This window comes from Dasypus novemcinctus, chromosome 4 (genome assembly GCF_030445035.2).
Source record: "Dasypus novemcinctus isolate mDasNov1 chromosome 4, mDasNov1.1.hap2, whole genome shotgun sequence".
NCBI lineage: Eukaryota > Metazoa > Chordata > Mammalia > Cingulata > Dasypodidae > Dasypus > Dasypus novemcinctus.
In genome coordinates, this window is record NC_080676.1 from 100,142,491 (window position 1) to 100,163,353 (window position 20,863).

The 20,863-nt window shown below is 36.1% G+C and overlaps 1 protein-coding gene across 1 annotated transcript in view; it reads right to left on the reverse strand.

The window, feature by feature from the left end:
* Nucleotides 1-20,158: 20,158 nt before the first annotated feature.
* The window catches only part of ZPLD1 (zona pellucida like domain containing 1), a 51,329-nt gene continuing 50,624 nt past the window's right edge, over nt 20,159-20,863 (reverse strand). Inside the window, exons 10-11 of the mRNA XM_023591408.2 lie at nt 20,728-20,757; nt 20,159-20,342 (exon numbers count right to left, since the gene is read on the reverse strand). Coding sequence (XP_023447176.2) covers nt 20,167-20,342; nt 20,728-20,757 — 206 coding nt within the window. The 3' untranslated portion in view covers nt 20,159-20,166. The remainder of the gene's footprint in view (nt 20,343-20,727; nt 20,758-20,863) is intronic.

The window sequence follows — 20,863 nt, forward strand, 5'->3', positions numbered from 1 at the left end:
ATCGCAAATGGTGTTGAACTTTTTCTTTAAGGAGGTATGGGTGATTGAACCCAGAGCCTCATACTTGGAAAGCAGGCACTCAGCAACTGAGCTACATCCACTCCCCGTTGATGAACATTTTTTCATGTGTTTGTTTGTCATTTATATTTCTTGTTTGGACAGTTGTATATTCAAGACTTTTAGCCATTGGCCCATTTTTTAATTGGGTAGTTTGTCTTTTTATTGTTGAGTTATAATATCTTTCATATATCATGGATATTAAACCTATATAGGACATGTGATTGCCAAATATTTTCTCCCATTGAGTCAGCCCATTTTCACCCTTTTGACAAAGTCCTTTGAGGTACAAAAGTGTTTAATTTTGAGGAGGTCCATTTATCTATTTTTTCTCTTGTTGCTCGTGCTTTGGGTGTAAAGTTTAATAAACTACTGCCTACCACAAGATCCTGAAGATGTTTTCCTACATTTTCTTCTAGGAGTTTTAAGGTTGTCCCTTTTAAATGTAGGCCCTTAATAAATTTTGAGTTAATTTTTGTATAAGGTGTGAGATAGGGGTCCTCTTTCTTTCTTTTGGATATGACGATCCAGTTTTCCCAGCACCATTGTTGAATAAACTGTTCTGGTCCAGCTGAGAGGGCTTGACAGACTTGTCAAAAAATCACTTGACTGCAGATGTGTCTATTTCTCAGTTCTCGATTTGGTTCCATTGGTCAATCTGTCTTTGTGCCAGTACTATGCTGTTTGTTTTTTTTAACACCTGTAGCTAAGTGATATGCTTTAAAGTCATGAAATGAGAGTCTTTCAACTTCACTTTTCTTTTAAAGACATTTTTGGCTATTTGGGGCCCCTTAACCCTCCAAATAAAATTGATAATTGGCTTTTCCATTTCTGTAAAAAATGCTGTTGGGGTTTTTATTCATACTGTGTTGGATCTGTAAATCAGTTTGGATAGAATTGATATCTTAATGATATTTAGCCTTCTAGTCCATGAACATGGAATGTCCTGCCATTTATTTAAGTCTTCTTCAGTTTCTTTTAGCTATGTTTTGTGATTCTTGGAGTACAGGTCTTTTATGTCTTTGGTTAAGTTTATTCCTAAATATTTGATTGTTTTAGTTGTTATCATAAATGGAATTTTCTTTTTCTGATTTCCTCCTCAGGTTGCACATCAGTAGTGTATAGAAACACTATGAATTTTTATGTATTAATCTTGTATCCCTTCACTTTGCTGAAATCCTCTATTAGTTCTAGTACCTTTGTTGTGGATTTTGCAGATAAAGGGTAATATCATCAGGGAACAGTGTAAGTTTTACTTCTTCTTTCCCTATTTGGGTGCCTTTTATTACTTTTTATAGCCTAATTGCTCTAGCTAGACATTCTAGCACAATATTGAATAACAATGGAGAGAGTGGGCATCCTTGTCTTTTTCCTAATCTCAGCAGAAAAACTTTTAGTCTTTCACTGTTGAGTACAATGTTATCTGTTAAGTTTTTCATATATGCCCTGTACCATATTGATAAAGGTTCCTTTTATTCCTATATTTTGGAGTGTTTTTTATCAAGAAAGGATGTTGTATTAGTCAAACATCTTTTCTGCGTCAATCAAGAGCATCATATGATTTTTCTTCTTTCATTTATTTATGTGGTTTATCACACTAATTGATTTTGTGTTGAACCACGCTTGCATACCTGGAATAAAACTCACATGATCATAGTGTATAATTCTTTTAATGTGCTGTTGGATTCAGCTTGCAAGTATTTTGTTGAGGGTTTTTTAATCTATTCACTAGCAATTGGTCCATAATTTTATTTTTTCATAGTATCTTTATCTGTTTTTGGTATTATGGTGATGTTGGCTTCATAGAATAAGTCTGGTAGTATTCTTTCCTGCTCAATTTTTTGGAAGAGCTTGAGCAAAACTGATAGTAGATTTTCTTTAAATGATTGGTAGAATGTGAAGTCATCTGGTCCCAGGCATTTCATATTTAGAATGTCTTTGATGACTGTTTCAGTCTCTTCACTTATGATTGATTTGTTGAGGTCTCCTATTTCTTCTAGGGTCACTGCAGGTGTTTGTGTGTTTCTCGGAATTTGTTCCATCTCATCTATATTGTCTAGTTTTTTGGTGTACAATTTTTCATAGTATTTTCTTATGATCTCTCTTATTTCTGCAGGGCCAGTGGTAAAGTTCTCTCTCTCATTTCTGATTTTATTTATTTGAGTCTTCTCTCTTTTTTTCTTTGTCAGGCTAATTAAGAGTGTGTCAGTTTTGCTGATCTCTAAGAGCATCTTTTGGTTTTGTTGTTTCTCTCTATTGTTTTTTTGCTCTAGATTTTATCTTCTTCTGCTCTGATCTTTATTATTTCTTTACTTTGGCTTGGTTTGGGATTTGTTTGCTGTTCTTGGCCAGAGCTAAGATTCAAAGTGGGCTCTGCTGGTCAAATTCACTGAAAAGAAACCCTCTGTCTCACCTTCCCTCTTCCCTTATAACAGCTGACAGGGAGAAAGATTTCTGTTCTCCTCTCAGTCACCTGCAATGAGCCAGTGTTTTGAAGGTAAGGGATGCAAGCCACCAAGAGAGTTTGGTAACTCATGTTTGTTCCAGTTTCTTTGTCTTTCTGTCCCTCATCCTCCTGGGAGTTGCACAATACTTTCATGGTCTATTGACCCCCAGAGCAGGTCCCCAGACAGTTTTTGGCTCTTTCACCCTTGCTTTTGTGAAAAAGTTGAGCTCTGCCTGCCTATTCCAACACCATCTTCCCTGAACTCCCGCACTTTTTAAAAACATTAATTTCCTGAGAATTTTATACCTCAAGGAAATGTGTACTCACTCATAGTAAAAAACTTTCCTACCACTTGATGGCAGAAAACATAACTGCAGGGGAAATCATAATCCCAAAGGGAAACATGGACAAGGGGGAAAGTTCTAATAACAAGAAGAAAATCCAGGTGTCTGTCCATCTGGCTTTATTGAAATTATAGGCAAATAGATATTTATGAAAGACAATGCATTTATGTATTTTCCCATAGAAATCATGTTAAAATTGAGAGCTGTGTTCTTTGACAAGAGAGTTGGCATAAAAGTAAGTCTAAGTTTGCTCAACATTGCCATAAAAACAACCATAAAATGCTTCCATAGATTTAATAGTAAAATTATGCTCAGAGTCCAATAAAATGAACATAAAATATCCTATACACATTGATTATATGAGAGGGCACTCAATACTATAAAGTATGCATGCTGCACATAAATACTATTGTTCTATACTATAAATTAAAACTACTTAAAAGTAATATGCCAGCTATAATAAAGATTAAACATTTAATTAACAATATTTTTGCTTGCATTCTTCAAATTTTTATGATTTGAATAGCTTAGGTGTCTTAAATTGCTGTCTAGGGAAGTTTGAAATGACTCTTTTTCCTTTTGAAAGATTCACTGTCTTAACCCACATAATACATCCTGTTAGAGATTCTAGGATGGCTCCGAATACTATAAAGAACAAGGGAAGTAAGCTGAGAGTAAGAGTGGAAGGAAATTCACACTCACTGGAATCCTGGAAGATGGAAAACCACCTAAATTCAAAATTAATTCAGACAGGCTGAGATGTGACCTGGGTTGGTGTAAAATTCCAAGGAGGAGGGAAAAAAAAAATGGTTATCTTCCACACTGGGAGTACTTTGGTCAAGGAGCATTGTAGTTCATGAATCCTCCAGGACCTGGATAGACACTGATGGGAAAAGAGTCAGAGAAAAAGTCCAATTATGAGAAGTGACAAATAACAGGAAGGGTGCAGCCGGAGAGAGGTAAAAGGAAAGTGACAATGGACCTTAGAGACAGCAACACAAACCTACTTCCCTGATGGAGAAGGGGCCCCTAATACCTTGCCAAGTTTGTCTTCATTTGCCTCAAATCTGAATCTGCAGTATCCTGCAGGTAAGGCAGCTTGGACTGGGTCTTTCCTCCAATAAAACAGACACTCAAATGTTATTCAGTGACCCTAATAAGATGCTTAAAAATGGGGCTCTTGTTTTCAGCATATTTTCTTGGTGACATATAAATGTTCTTTCCAACAAATAATCTTAGTAATATATAAAGTACTTAGAGGAGCATCTAAAGCTTTGTTTTAAGTTTTGATGAAGAGAGAAACCTCATTGTCTTTGTTTGCCAAAGGTTTCGAATGAAAAAATATGCTAGCTTTTATAATGGGGATTTATTTGGGTAAAAGCTTACAGTGGCAAGGCTGTAAAAATGTCCAAATCAGGGCAGATCCTGGAGCCCTGCCACATGGCAAGGCAAAATGGCAGCTTTATGTCCAGGGTTATTGCCTTCTCCTCCAGGCCACTTTCTCTTCGAGCTCAGCTGTGGGCATTCAAGCACATGGCAGCACTTGTCTCTTAGGTTTTGAGCTGCCCTGTGGGTCTAATCTCTCAAGAGCCTCTGTCCATGCCTCTGTGCTATGCTGATTCTAGCCTCTACTTCTGTGACCTCTTTCTCACATGGCAGGGTCAAAATGGCAGCTGTCTTTCACTCTGTGTGATGCTGCTTTCAGTTCTTAGTTTACATAAGACCCCGGCAAGAGGACGGAGACCCAATCTGGAGCACTCCTCACTGACATAGTCCACTCCAAGGACCCCACACCCGCAGAGATGGATTACTTCTAAGAACATGATCTTCTGGGATTCACAAAAGAACTTCAAACTGTCACACTCAGGAATTCGATCCTTTTGTTTATTAATTTTATTTGTTTAGTCATTTTTTTTTTCCTTTGTCTCATTCTACTACGACCTTTAGGGTGCTAAACACACACACAAATTCACACACACACACACACATACAAAGGAAACAGGGAGATGTAGCTTGATGATACTATGTAATTTGGGGAGGTATTATGGTTTGATTATATATAAATGGCCTTGAAGCATTTAATTTCCACTATTAGAATTATATCCATTATCTCCTTTTATTTACAACACTCTAACATAGAAAAAGAAGGAATCATTATTACCTCCATTTAACAGTTAAAGAAGCTAATTTGAAGAAGTGGTAAGTGAATTCAATTTTGTACCTCAAAAGCTTGAGGTAGAGTATCTGTCTATAATTCTCAAAAATATTTACTGATTGAATGAATTAATGTAGGCATGAATTATTTTATACTCTGTTTTTAGGGTAAAATAGAGTAAGGAATAAAAGCAAAGTTACAGAGGGGTGGAGGAATTAGGATAACAGTAATAGCTAACATTAATTGTACGCTTATTGTATGTCAGTAATTTGATAAGCAATTTATACTCATTTACTCCTTGAAACAACCTGTGAAGGTAGATAGTATTCTTTTCCCCATTGCACAGAAGATGAAACTATAGCATATGTTTCAGAGCTGGAATTCCAACCAAGACAGTCTGACCCTTCAGTCAATGCATCTACCCTCCTACTGCTTTATATAGAAATAAATCAAGAAATCAGAAATCACTCTAATAGCTAAGAGCAGGTACAACGGTAAAGGGAAATTGGGCAAGATGGACAATATAATCCCCACTGTGCCCAGGCCTTAGGCCAGCTTCTTTAAATATATTATTTTTAGTCCTCAAGTCGATATGAAAATCTTTACTTCATAGATATGGAAGTTGAAGCTCAAAAAGGGAAATGACTTCCCCAAGGTCATGGAGCTAACAGATAACAGAACTTTGATTCAAATGAGGTCTATCTCATCAAAACATGTGTTTTGTTTTATTTTTTCTATTATAAAATGTTTTCAGAGACCAAATCGACACAATCTATACAATATAAAATGCCCATGTGCAGACACATTCTCTGTCCCTAAGGAATCCCAGCGGAATTCAGTTGTGTTTATATTTTTGACCAAAGAACAGTCCTCCTCAATCTGAAAAGGTCACCCCCTTTAACTGAACATATGAATTACTGCCTCCAGAGAATAAACAAGGATCTATGAAAGAGAAAGTGTACACCACATCTGCCCATCCAGTTTGGCTGCATCAACCCTGGTGATCAATAAGTGATGGATAAATGCAACCAGTTAGTTTAAAACCTTGTGTAGAAAGGACAGATTGATTTCACAATGGGGATGCATTTCTGACTCTGTACACTGGATAGTAAGAGTTCTGGGTCCTTGTTTCTATTTGTAGATATACACGTGATCCCATAACATCTGTAATGATCTCGTTTCAGCTATATAGAATTGCCTTTAATCTAATTTAGAGCAGTGGTTCTCAAACTTTAGCATAAGGCAGAATCAACTGGAAGGCTTATTAACACAAAATACTGGGCTCCGCCCCTAGAATTTTTAATTGGGTAGGTATGGCCTGGGTCCTGAGATATTTCATTTCTAAATTTTCAGGTAACATCGATGGTGTTAGTGGGGGCACCCCAATTTGAGGACCACAATGTTAGATTTATTACAAGATTCCAGTTCTGTTTCTCTTTACTCCAGACCAGTGTTGGCCATAATATGATAATAGCTATCAGGAATGAGTACTTTGCTTTACAAAGTTCTCAATTCCTTGGCTTCAGCTGTGGCAAGGCCATACCATAAGAAACTCTAGGTAATAATTTGCAGAGCTTATATATTTCATAATAAGTCCAATATTTTCCTTAAATGTAAAAATATGATTATAGATGGCAGCTGAGATGAAAGTTAAAACAATAATACCTATAACTTTGCAATGTATGCATAGGTCCTCAAAACTCAGTTTTGTTCTGTATGGTTCAAATTCCCTGGACTAGCCCTACATAGTCCACATAACCTAGAAACTTCATCTAATCAGTAATGTAGAACTTGTTCATTTTTCTACCAATAATCAGAGAGAAATAAGATTTTGCTCATGTTTTGCAAATGACTTTAAAAAAAATACTTTTCATAGATTCACTGCGAATCTTAGACTTTTATAGTTGTCAGAGCCCTGCTAGGGAAAGCCATGACTGACTATTTCATTTTGACAGTTCCTTTGGAACAATTATTTAATGTGAGCATTATTTAAATGTGAGAGTGGAATGAATATATCTCAGGGTGGTTTTTAAAATTTAGTCTCAACATCTTATCTTCCATCTACATTTAAAACAGCACATTATTTTTTGCTTCCTGCCTTCCATTTGGAGTTAGCACAGATAACACAGTTAGCACAGATAGATATTGGTGGAAGTAATTTTTGCTAAAGAGCAAAATATATACATAGATATGCTGTCATTGACACTGCTATTCTCTTAGTCCCATTTAATGAAAGAAAAATGTTAGTTTTCTGCTGAGGAATCCCATTTGAACTGTACAATTGTTTATTTAGAAAAACAACACAGTCCTTGAGGCATTATTTCCAACCCTGGGTCTGTATAAAGGTATTTCCGCTGATTGTCATTTTGAGGAGATACTGATATTAAAAAAGCTAATGGTGGAAAGCTGCTACAGCCTTTCTCTTCGGGTCTGTTGGAATGCAGACCATGCAGTTGTGCTTAAAATGGTTTCCTAGTCACCTATTCTAAGGTATACTTTATAGGTAGTGGTGGAAGAAATGGAAAATCAACAAAGCAATTATCACTGTTCTGGTGGGGAGACAGGGTTAGGTGAAAACGCAAAGAAAATAGTTAATTTGTTTGCTTAAAAAAATGGGTTGTGTGCAAATGGGAGTGGCAATCTGGAGAGTTTCTGTGTCTCTTTCACATGCTGTTCCTCTCAAGAATTGGCAGGCTCTGGCATTATACTTCTACTGAAAATTGCCTTTATGTACAAATAGCATTCATTACAAGCAGCTTTTCTCAACTCTAAAGGGCAAGGGGGAAACAGATTATTTGTAAATAAAAAATAGCGCTGGCATAGATATTTTCTCACCCTCAGGGTAAAAGAGAAAACACTTAGATGTGGTTTTCAAACATTCTAGCCATCAACTCCTGAGAGCATGGACAGGCATAATTTTCATTGTTGACATAATGAAGATGATGATGCTTTTCAACCATTTCCCAGAGCATAAATTCCTTTTCCCTGTGAACCTGGTTGTGCTACCACAATGAATGCTAGTAATATGGAGAAAAACAAATGCAAAAATGAAAAGCAAGAATCAGATAGCTCATTCATTACTGTCCATAAGAGCCAGAGTACCCAAAATCTGCTTAATAAGCTCCCATTGTATAATCTGAAGTGTATTGCAAACAATTTGCACATTGTGCAAAAGGTTAAAATTGTTTTAGGAATAAACAAAGAAGTTGCTTCCTTCATGGTCTCTCAGAAAAGATTTTGAGTTTTGTTTTCCTGAGATGTGTGCTTTTTAGATTAGAGACAAGGGATTTCTTTTTTTTCATAAAAAGATGAAACTAAATGAAATGGAGAACTAATGCAATTTTCTCAGTAATATAGAACAAACATTTTCTTCAACTCTCAAATTACCAGAAAAACAGAATTGCTTTCTGGTTTAAATTACATACATACTTTTGGGAAAAAAAAAAAAAAGAAAGAAAGAAAAGAATCCTAAGGAGTAGCATAGGAAGATTAATAATAAAATGAATTAGGAGATTTCTGGAGAAGATGGCGAAGTAGGGAGCTCCAGGACTCAGTGCTTCCACTGAAACAATTATTAAACAAGCAGGGACTGCCTAAAACAATGATTTTAAAACTCTGTAGGCCAGAAGAACACTATACATCATCTGGGGGAGAGCGGGAGGAAGAGGCTGATAAACTACAGTAAAGTACAGCAAATTGCTCAATCCATGTAGTGGCTACTGCTGCCCATCCCCTACTTTCATGATGCCTGCCTTGGGGTCCAGTTTCTGGCTAACTTGCTGGTAACAGAAAGGCACATAAAAATCTTCTTCCATAAGAACAGGGGTGGGCACTGCATGGCCAATCACTGATCACAGCTTTTGATTAGCAAAAATAGGAGCCCTTGGGGCAAGGTTCTGAGGGCAGCCATTGTTTTAATCCTCCCTGAACAGGGATGGAGGCAGTGGAAATTTAAAGAAGCAGCACTTTCTCAGTACTGCAGGGAAGTGTTAGTTGAAAGCTTGCATTACTGAGCCCGCCAGGAAAGTTCAGATTTGAGGAGCCACCAGAGAAGCTTTGGGCACCCTTCCCGGTCCCCTCTATAGGTACTTTGGAGTCAGTATGCACCCTTTCTGGGGGTCCCTAGCCCAGTTTTGGCTGCAAAAGACTGAGTTGGGAAAGCCCTTTCTGGGGTGGCCCTCCTCCCAGAATTTGTCCTCCAGAAAAAGGCAGTAGGAAACAATGAAAGGAGCATAAAAAACTAGAGGTGGGACAAAAAGCCTGTCAGCTTCAAACAACTGTGAGAAGGAAATCTGTCTCCTGGAAAACAGAGGGAGCAATAAAACTCCTATAAACTCCAAAACAACTAAAAAGCAAAAGCTCAGAACAAGACAGAGGCCCATAAAGACCAGGGAAACCCTACACAATTCATTTACCCTAGACAGCCTTCATAATAGGAGGTCTGAAGCTCAAGACATTCTCTGTCTTATCAGCAGCAGCTTATAAAACCAAGAAACACACATCCCAGAGTTAACATTTTAAAATATTAAAATTTTCAGTGTAAAACAAGAGTACAAGACAAAGAAACAGGGCATGAAAGCCAAATCAAAGGAAGTGGAAAAAGAATCCATAATATACTATGGAAGAAGACAAGAATGTGGACATACCAAACAATGTCTTTAAAACAATGATCTTAAAGGAGAGGAAGGAAAATACTGAGAAAGAACAAAAGGATATCAGGAAAGTAATGAATGAGCAATATGAGAATCTTAGTAAAAATATAGAAATTTTAAAAAGGAACCAAATAGAACTAAGGGAATTGAAGACTATAGTACCTGAAATGAAAAATGCCCAGGATGGGTTCAAGAGCAAAATCCTGAAAAATCCACAACAAAGTCCTAGAATTAATGCCAAGTGGTTGGGTACAGGATCAACACCCAAATATCAGTTGTGTTTCTATACACAGGCAATAAATAATTGGAAGAAGAAATCAAGAAAAAAACCCATTCACAATAACAACCTAAAAGAATCAAATATATAGGAATAAATCTAACCAAGGATGTAAAGGACTTGTATACAGAAAACTAAAAAACATTGATGAAAGAAATTAAAGAAGATCTAAATAAATAGAAGTGTATTCTGTGTTCATTGATTAGAGAGCTAAATATCATTAAGATTGCAATACTACCTAAAGTAATTTATAGATTCAATGCAATCCCAATCAAAAATCCAACAACCTTCTTTGTAAAATGGAAAAGCCAATCATCAAATTTACATGGAAGGGTAAGAGACCCCAAATAGCTAAAGCCATCTTGAAAAAGAAGAATGAAGTGGGAGGACTCACACTTCCTGAATAAAACATTTTATAAACACACAGTGATCAAAACAGCATAATATTGTCATAAGAACAGACACAGACCAATGGAATAGAATTGAGAGCTCAGAAATTAATCCTCATGTTTATGGCCAACTGGTTTTTGACAAGGTGGCAACCCTCCCAATTGGGAAAAAATAGTCTCTTCAACAAATGGTGCTGGGAAAACTGGATCACCATTTGCATAAAAAAGAAGACCCCTATTTCATACCATAGAAAAAAAACAACTCAAAATGGATCAAAGACCTTAATATAAGAGACAGAACTTCAAAGTCCTAGAAGAAAATTTAGAAAAGCATCTTCAGGCCCTTGTGCTAGGCAATGGTTTCTTAGCCTTTTCAAACAAAGCACAGCAAAAAAAGAAAAAGAATAGGTATATGGGGCCTCATCAAAATTAACAACCTTTGTTCCTCAAAGGACTTTCTCATGAAAATAAAAAATACAACGTACACAATGGGATAAAATATTTGTAAACCATATATCCATAAAGGTTTAATATCCATAACATAAAAAGATAACCTTCAATTAAACAACAACAAAAAGTCAAACAACCCAATTTAAAAATAGGTAAAAGACTTGAAGAGACATCTCTCCAAAGAAGGTATACAAATGTCTAGAAAGCACCTAAAAAGATGTTCAACATCATTAGCCATAAGAGAAATGCAAATCAAAACCACAAGTTACCTTTTCACACTCATTAAAAAGGCTGCTTTTAAAAGTTAAAAAAAAAACAAAACAGAAAATAAGAAGTGTTGGAGAGGATGCAGAGATAAAGGAACACTCATTAATATCTGGGGGCAGTGTGAAATGGTGCAACCACTCTGAAAGTCAGTTTGGTGGTTCCTCAGAAAGCTAAGTATGGAACAAACATATGACCCAACCATCTTACTAGTAGATATATACCCAAAAGAATTGAGAGCAGGAACTCGAACAGCTATTATACACTGATGGTCACAGTGGCAGTCACAATTGCCAATGATGGAAGCAACCCACGTGTCTGTCAATCAATGAATGGATGATAAAATGTGTTATAAGGAAATGGTTTAAGAAAGGCTTCCAGGAACCTTCCTTAAACCACTGATGGTATATGTCTTTACCTCCTTTGTTGGGCCTTCTCCCTTTTGGACCATGAGGATATAACCTACAGATCAAGAAGGTAGAGCAGTGAGCAGAAGCAAGCCTGGATCTCTGAGGACTTCATGGAGCAAAGCAGCCAAACCAGTCCTAGATATTTATATAGAACTCTATTCTATTTAAGCAACTAAGATTTTGTGTCTCTATTACCTTAGCTTAAAATAATTCTAACCCCTACAAACAACACTTATTTCTAATGGCATAAAACTAACAATAAAAGTAATCTAACACACATGAATGTAATGCATAATCATTATAATTTTATTACACAGCCAAATCAAGTTTTTAGTAGTTTGTTCAACTGTCTCTTAACGGTACAATATTTACAAAACCATATCAATGCTGACAAATTTCCTTGACAATCAATGTTCAGCTCTTCAAAATTCATCTTTCACACACTAACACATAATAATTCATACATAAGGAACTTTGATTGACTCCATTAAATCTGGATTTCTTTATTTTCTACATTTCTGCCATGTCTCAAGTGGTGAATGAAAACCTGACCAAAGGAGTTTTTGAGACATTAAAAGAATGGAGACTCTAAAACTTGAATTAACTAATAAACTCAGAAGACAGCTTATGCTTCAAATATACTCAAATTATGACTCAAATTGCTCTAAATAAAATTGGGATAATAATATCTACTTATTAAAGGACATTACAATATGCATTACATATAAAAACATTTAGCAAATAAGGGTTATTACCTTTTTCTTATTGTCTCTGTCCATTCCTTTCCTCTATGTATAAAGTTAAGATGCCATTTATAAAATACACAAGACTATGATTAAATTATGATCATAAATAAAGTAATGTTATTTTTTTCTTAAAAATGCTAAATTTTAAAAAATATTATGAGATTGAATTTGAACCTATGAAGATTTTTCCTTCTGGCATTGCTTTATGATAAAAACACTTTATATGAGCTGATAATTCTGATTTCTTTAAAGAGTAGAACTTAAAAAAAAACTGTTGAAATATATTTACTTAGATTTCAATTATGCTAAAGAGATTTTATTAAAGCCAAGCACTGGAAAGAATGATTCCATTATATTGAGAGGAATTCAGTATAATTTATTTACAGCTCTGTCATCTCTCAAGGTTGGTCAAGAAATTTGGAACTGTAGTATAAACATTCTTTGACAACCTATGGGAAAAGCAATACAACTTGTAATGTTTCCTTATCACTTTATAAAATCTACCTTTCAAATTGAAACGAGAGAGTAATTTGTAAATAACTATTTACCATTAGGCAGAAATTTATAAAGAAAACCACCTTGGAAGTACAATGTGTTTCCCCATGCCCTATCAACCTAAGGAATTAAAATTATGGAACATGAGCCATCATCATCCAGGCAGCAACTAAAAAAATTCACATTCTGAGTCAAGACTCATCATCATAGGTACTGGAAACCTAGAGTCCCCAGTCTGTTATTTACACTGCTGCTCCCATCTACTCCCTCAGCAAATGCGGCCTAAGAAGTTCAACCTCAGAGATGCCTTCACTCTATTCCAACATTGCTTTTCCTCTTTAGAAGAGACAGATGAATTAACTAAAAACAAGCGACCTGTGACCCAAGTGCAGGGAGTGCTTCCCTACAGAACTCCTCTCTCTAGTAAGGGAGAAGGAAGTACATACATCATATGGGTCTGTGCTCTTGGTATACCCCTGGTACACTGTTCTAAGTAGATATCTTCATCCCTCAGCCTGGACCTCTGAAAGCAATTGTTACAACAGGGGGTGAGTTTGACAAAAGAACATAATAATGACTAACATGTATATATTTACCAAATATGTTTATAGACAGTCTCACATATATTTCTCATAAAAATCTAGAAATAGTAATACTAATCCAATATTATGAATGAGGAAATTAAAACCCAGAGAGATTCAGTAACTTCTTCAAGAAACATAGTTCAAGAGTAGCAGAAAATCTTTAAACACAAGTCTCCTAATCACAAGCTCAGAGGTTTTTCCACCAAAAAAATAAAAATAAAAAATAAAAGCTTAGTAATACCTAACATTGCTTCAATGTTGAGATTTCACTTATTAAACTCAGTTTCATCACATCATTAACATCACTATCAGCAAAGTCCAGGACACTAATCCTTACTTCAAACCCTAGAAATATTCTGGACCAACTGAATGTCACTGACCCTGCTCCTCCTTCTCTTATGCCTAAGAACCGAGGTCAACAAGGCTTTGCCAGGAATTCAGTAGTGCAGTGTTCTCCCTCCTCACATATGAACTGGCATGAGAAGCTGCTTTCTGTCCAGAAGCTACAGAAGCATACTTAGGAATGAATGTTCGCTCTGTCCTATCGCTCTGCACATTTCCCGGTGGAGTTTCTTTTCAACAGTCAGTAAGACTATGATGAAAATGTATTAACCCAGAAGCAGTTGTCATAAGCTTTAGACACACAGAAATGGGAGTCAAAGCAGTGTGGTGCCATTTTGTATGTCACTCATTCATCAACCAAAGGTTCAGACCCTGCCTCTCAGCCCTGCCCCTGGCTAGGTGCCTTCATGTTAGAAAGTCTGTAGCAACTCTGAATCCTAAAGTTTTTTATTTCCTGGACACATGATTATTAGGTTCCTGACATGAGGTCTGAAAACCCTGCAAGTTCTGTATAAGAAGTTCTAAGCAGAGGTCAAAGGGTTATTAAGAATTAGCAAAATTGTCCTCTGATCACTACCACCCTCTGACTCCCACCAGGCAGAGAGTTTTATTTTCAGAACTAGCTTTGGACTAATAAGATTTCCCAAAGCTCTCCATGACTCAGAATACTTCCCTGAATTACTGACACCATTTAGTAGCATTCCAAAAAACCCCTTTAAAAAAACACTGTTTCAGAGGTAGAGATAATAAAATACAAATACCAAGGATATTTACTGAGGAAAACAAAGGGTACCTAGAATGAAAGCATTTTGCTTAGGGCCCCATTTAGCTTCCATTCATTGGTTGCAACCTTTGGATGCCTTTCACAGGTCTGAGTCTGTGAGCACTAAAGGATCTAAAGAGAAAGGAGTTGTATCCCAAATTTCATAATCTATTAACTCTTGGTAAGTAAAACATAAAAATAAAAACAGTATCCAGTAGCAATATACAATTAGTTAAGTTTTTAAAAAGATTTTATTTACAACAACCTCCAAAATATATATTTAGAAATAAATGTAACAGAAATTGTATAGATAAGCATTGACTTTTACTTAGAAAAGTACAAGATTTACTTGAAGGTAATACAGGAAAACTTAAGTGTAGAGATAAGCCATGACTGATAATGGGAAAACACTGAATATCCTAATCATGGCAATTTTCTCCCAATTAATCTAGAACTTCAGTGCTAATCTAATCAAAATTCTAACACTTTGTCTCAAGGCAATCAAGTTTGAAAATCCATATATAAAAGTAACAATTCCAAGAATAGCCAAGGTAATTTTTAAGGTTATAAAGGGAGGACTTGGAATGGATGTAGTTCAGTGGTTGATCACTTGCCTCCCATGTACAAGGTCCCGGTTCAATCCCCAGTACGTCCTAAAAAAAAAAGAAAACTTCAATGGAGTAATGTAAAGAGGTCCTAAAACAGATTTGTATCAAGATGAAGTACTCTCAAAAACCTGCTGTTGACTTCAAAAATCAAGATGCAAAAGAAAATGTACGGTATGATCAGGAGATATACAATATAATAATATTAAAATTCTATTGCAAGGGAAACAGATGCGGCTCAACCAATTGGGCTCCCATCTACCATAGAGGAGGTCCAGGGTTCAATGCCCAGGGTTTCCTGCTGCAAGCTGGCCCACATGGAGTGCTGGCCCACACTGGAATGCCACCACATACAGGAGTGCCCCCCTATGTGGGAATGCTGCCCAGCGTAGGAAAGCTGCCACACAGGAGAGCCAGCAGACTCTGAGAGCTGGCACAGCAAGATGATGCAACAAGAGACATAAAGGAGAGAAAATAAGAAGACATAGCAGAACAGGGAGTGGCGGTGGCGCAAGAAAGTAATCTCTCTCCCACTCCAGAAGTTACCAGGATCAGTTCCCAGAGTTGCCTATTGACAACAAAAAATACATTAGCAAAATACCAATTTTTAAACAGCAGATAGTTTTGTTTTTAACCATTCAATTTCAAAATGGTAAATAACTTCTAAAAAAATACTATATATCCTACTAAAATTAGGTTAATCTTTTCATGTTAGCATACCAGATTTTTCACAACTGTGAGGGAAAAAAGTTACAAAACTCTATGAGGAGAAATAGCTTCAGGACTCATATAACATGACAAAGAGTTGTGAAACTGTCAAATCACAACTCTCCAAGGATCTTTCAGTACTAGTTGATTAGTCAAACTATCAGGAGTATTCGGTAATGGATTCTGCTTTGGGCAATGTTAACACAGTTATGCTACTGATGAAAACTAATCTCAAAATTCGTGCAATATTGTCTGGGAATGAAGCTCCATAAAACTTCTCTTTTCTATACAGAAAATTAAAGGGAGAATTGAGGTAATTATATTGGCAATTCAAGTCAGAAAGAAATTATCCAGGTACTTGAGGCAGAAGGGAATTTGAGGAATGAACTATGCAGATGATCTGAGTTCTCAATTTCACTTTCTCAAGAATACAGAACATTTTATAAATGAAGTTTCTTAAGCAGAAATTCCCAAATTTTATGTCTACTGCACATGAGCCAAAGTCCTGAAAACCAATATTCTCCCTGCTATTTCAGGAGAAAGTGGCATTAACAAAGACTATTTTAAATCTCCTATGTCATGCAAATTCAGAGATGGCTGCTGTTTGCCAATAGGCTGTAAAGGAAGATATTCTCATACACACGGAAATTTAACTTAAATTTATCCAGTTTCTACTAACTTTGAGCCTCTGGAGGAGAAGGGGCTACCACTATGAGAAATATGGGTGACACTTTATCAAAGCATCTTTTTCTGATCTCCTACCATTGAACCGGTTCTCTCTAAGAAGCTTATCCAGACTTGGTTTGCTACATTTGTCCCCTTTTATCTCTGCTGCCTTGTTAGATCTTCTTCACTGGTTCTAGCTGTTTTCAATGCTTATACTATCACTCTTCTCTTTGTATACTAACACCCTCAGTGTCAACCCTGCAGGATGTGAGGCCAGTGGTACTGTGAGGTCATGCCTCCTTCTGCCTTGTTTCCCTAGTCAGTGTGAGATGATTTGATGCGAACTTGAAGCTCTTCATTGCCCACCTACTCATGCTCCATTTTCTCTTCTGTTTCATGCATATTATTCAGCTAACATAAAGAAGACCCTTTTCTCATGAGCCCATCCTTCCAGACAGAAAATATATCAAAATCATTTCAGTTGTCAACTGCCAATTTTTTGAACATTGTAGTGTCATAATTATGGATGGTGTGTTCTACAAGTTTACCGTGTGTTGTGGATAGAATAGTGTCCAAAATTTAGGTCCACCCAAAAACTCAGAATGTGACCTTATTTGGAAGGAGGCTCTTTGCAGATGTAATCAGTTAAGATAAGGTCACACTGGATTAGAGTGGGCTCTGAATCCAATGACTGGTGTCCTTATAAGATAGAAACATGGACAAGAAGAAATAAGTACAAAGTGAAGACAGCCACGCAAATGTAGAGGCAGAGATTGGAATTCTGCTTCCACAAGTTAAGAAACACCTGGACTACCAGAAGCTGAAAGAGAAAAGGTAGGATCCTCCCCGAGAGCCTTCAGAGGAAGTATAGCCTTGCCAACACCTGAATTTCATACTTCTAGCCTCCAGAATTGTGAGAGAAGAGATTTCTGTCATTTAAAGCCACCCAGGTTTTTTGGAGCAGCCATAGGAGACTTTGTTAGGTACTTGTTAGGGCAGTCCTAGGATATTATTAAGACACCATGTAACAAAGTTAACTTTTGTATTTGTTTTGTTTATTACCCAAGCATTTAACTTTCCTAAATTACAAATTTGATTTTTTTTATTAAATGTCTCCACACTTGTAAGCAATTGAGGAAGCTCATTTCCAAGAATAATTCATCTATTATAAGTTTGTTGTTTTTATTATGAATATGAATAAAAGCAAATATATGCTGGCTCAGTAGCCCCCAATGTCATAATAGAAGGCCATTACACCTTTGCAATGCTCTGTCAAACTATATTTTCCATAGCTAAGAATACCTTTCATAAGCCATCATGTCTCCTAATGCTCCCAAAGCTTATTGCTGCTATTTGAGGCCCCAGTGTAGTGCCCAGTTCTTTAAAATTAGATTCTCTCTGAATCAAAAAAAGGATTCTCCTCAATTCAGTGTTGCTTGGTTCCCTAAACAACCTTTCCCCAGCCAAGAAATGACAGCCAAACCTTAATGGAACTCTCCATGAGGGACTGTGAAACTCCAGGCAGAAGCTGAGCTCCTTGTCTTCTCAGTTTATACTATCCTACTAGTTTTAAAAATCTGAAGCTCAAATTTAATTAGAACTCAAATTCAAGGCAAAATGTACTTCCTTGTCCTTGGCTGAACCCTAGAAAATGTCTTCCAACACAGGGCCTAAATCAGGAAACTCAATATTGAGAGGAGAGACTTCATCAAGCTTCAGAAATGACTGCCCTTCTCCTGTTGTGTAATGGCAACTTATTTTAGATTAAGCCCTTCTCGATATTTGTAAAAGTAGGAATAAGATGTTTAGAGTAAGGAGAAAACCTTTAAAAATGATCATGTCAATATTTTAAAGACATTCATTTACAATTATTTTATTAAACAATCATCTTTTACATGTCATTAGACCTTACCCCTGAAATGCAAAAAACAGTTTGAGGTATTAAAACTGAAGGAACATTTCCATATATTTCTTAAGTTTTTCACACTATAGCAACCAGGATATTTAGTAGCACTAGATATACATATGTTTTTATGGTAACTATAAATTTAGAAGAGCAAAGCTATATAAAATAAACTGGGTTTTTGTCATTACAGCTCCAGTTCCTCCATTTATGATGAAAGAGTGGCAAAAACAAAATGAGACAAAAATTGCTTGCAAAATATGTCCATTATTTAGTTTTATAAAATTGAGTCTAGACTAAAAAGTCAACCTCTGACGTAGTAGCCATCCAAAAAGGATAAAATTCAAACTGACATACTGGCTTCTATGAAATGAATAATATTCTATTCAGAGAACTTAATCTTCAGGTCAATGGCTTATTTTCACTTTATGTCTTGAAATAGAAAGTTGAGGCAATTATGTAGTTAGTTATTATAATATAAACACTTTCTCCTGAATATTCAGGAAAATTGGAGAAAAGGTGTTTTTTTGGAGGGGGGGTAGATACTCCATTTTAAACAAATCTAAAATCCTATAGTTGAATAGAAATTAGTTTCTCCAGCAACTCTTTATAGTTAATGCAGAACTTCTACTAACTGCTAGCTGTACATGCTAATTTTGGTGTTTGTCATTGAATTCTTTTATTTATTCAATTGTGTAAATAGTTTGAACAAAGGGAAGGTTGACTTGTTTTTTTAAGAACATAGATTGCTCAAACTTGTCTCTTTTTTTTCAAAACCGATAAAGGATCAAATGCTTCTTGCAGCTTACTATCAGAGGAAAAAATTATTTATTCCATGGCAATTATGACACTTATGACACCTTAAAGAAGACACAGAATACTTGTTTTGTCTAGTATCAGAAATTTGTTGGAAAAGGAATATTTTTTTCATGTAGATGCCTAAAGAGGTTTGCAAAATATACTATTTAACCTAAGCTTCCTCTCCATGCTGGGAAAAATAGGAACCAGTTTGTAAAAACCCAGATAGGAACACTATGCTAATGTGTTGGTGACAATGTCTTCTTTCCATAACCACTGTTTATTTCCCAATGTCATGATCTGGAATTAAGAATAATCTTTGCAGTCACCTCATGCCTGGAAACACAGCTGTGAAAGCAGCTGAATTGTTTACCTGGAAGGAAAGTTAACATGTGGGAGGATCTCACATAAAGCAGAAAAAACTGATCACAGACATTCTTATACAAATGAATAATGATCTAGGGTCACTTTGTATTCTTTGGAGATTTTAACTACTTGCAACACAAATGGATGTTCCAGGTTAAAATACATTTCCCAAGAGTTTTTTTACAAAGAATGTGGTCAGGCGTGGAAATCAGCCAAAACACCTGAGGTCATAGACTGAGTAATTAAATCTCGGGTGTTTAAACCCGCCAGTTCAATTAAAACAGAGCCCCAAACTGGAATTAGCTGGAATAAAACAAAAAGCAACCTTCATTTCAGGACTACCATTGCAAATCTAAATGTCATCGCATTGGGTATAATGCTTAGGGGAAAAAATGTAGCATAGTCCTTTTTTTCCAATACCCTCCTTTTATCTCTATAACCAAAAATTAAAAGAAAAGTCATTAAAATGAGTACTGACTCATCCTATAAGATCTAAGTCCTGAATACTTTTACTTATTGATAGTATACCCCTTGGTGCCAAACAAATAGGGCTGACCACATACCCAAGTGACAAAAGCAATATTATCCAAATTTTTCATTATCATCATGTTGACAGTTACACTGCAAAATCTAGCAAATCTACAAATCAAGTGCTGCTTGGCATTCAGTTCAGACTGGAACACTGACTAGGATCACAAACATTAAGGTCAGTGAAGGATACTCCCAAGAGCAGGGATCTGTAATAATCAGTCAAAAACTGGATTTCTTATGCCATTCAACACCAAACTGGTGGGTCCATTCCTGTGTAGAAGGGCCAGTGAGCATAGGAGAAGGGAAAAACTCAAGACTCCCAGAATGACCATTCCTGATATCAGTGCACTGGTGATGGCATTCAGCTGGAAAGGACGTTCAGTTGGTGAACCTACAAGTAATGAAAGACACACAGTTATAAAGTCCAATATCAAATTTCTCCTAGTTTATCTCAACTTATACCTATAAAACAGCTGTCACCAGTTTCTTGCAGAATAAAAGTAAAGCACTGGATTACAATCCATTTAACTATAATTCAATCCAACACCCAAAGAACCCATGGGTAGCCAAAAAAATCTATAAAATGCTAGGAGAAATTGACTAACAGACCACAAATGAGTTCAAAAATCATCGATGAATGCTATTTAAAATATACCAAACTTGTAAACCAGGGCTTATTACATAAAATTGTTCATGATTTTGTAACTGATCACCAAAAAATACCTAAAATTAAGAGAATATTGTACTTTTATTATCATTATATTTAATTATCTTACCAAGCTGTGAATTGTTGGTGGGAGTTTCATCTGGGGAAAAGAAAGCAAGAAAATAAAGTGACATTGTCTCTCCAAACATTTACTTTGTTAATTCTGACTCTATAATTACATCTTACCTGTATCTCCCCCCATCTCC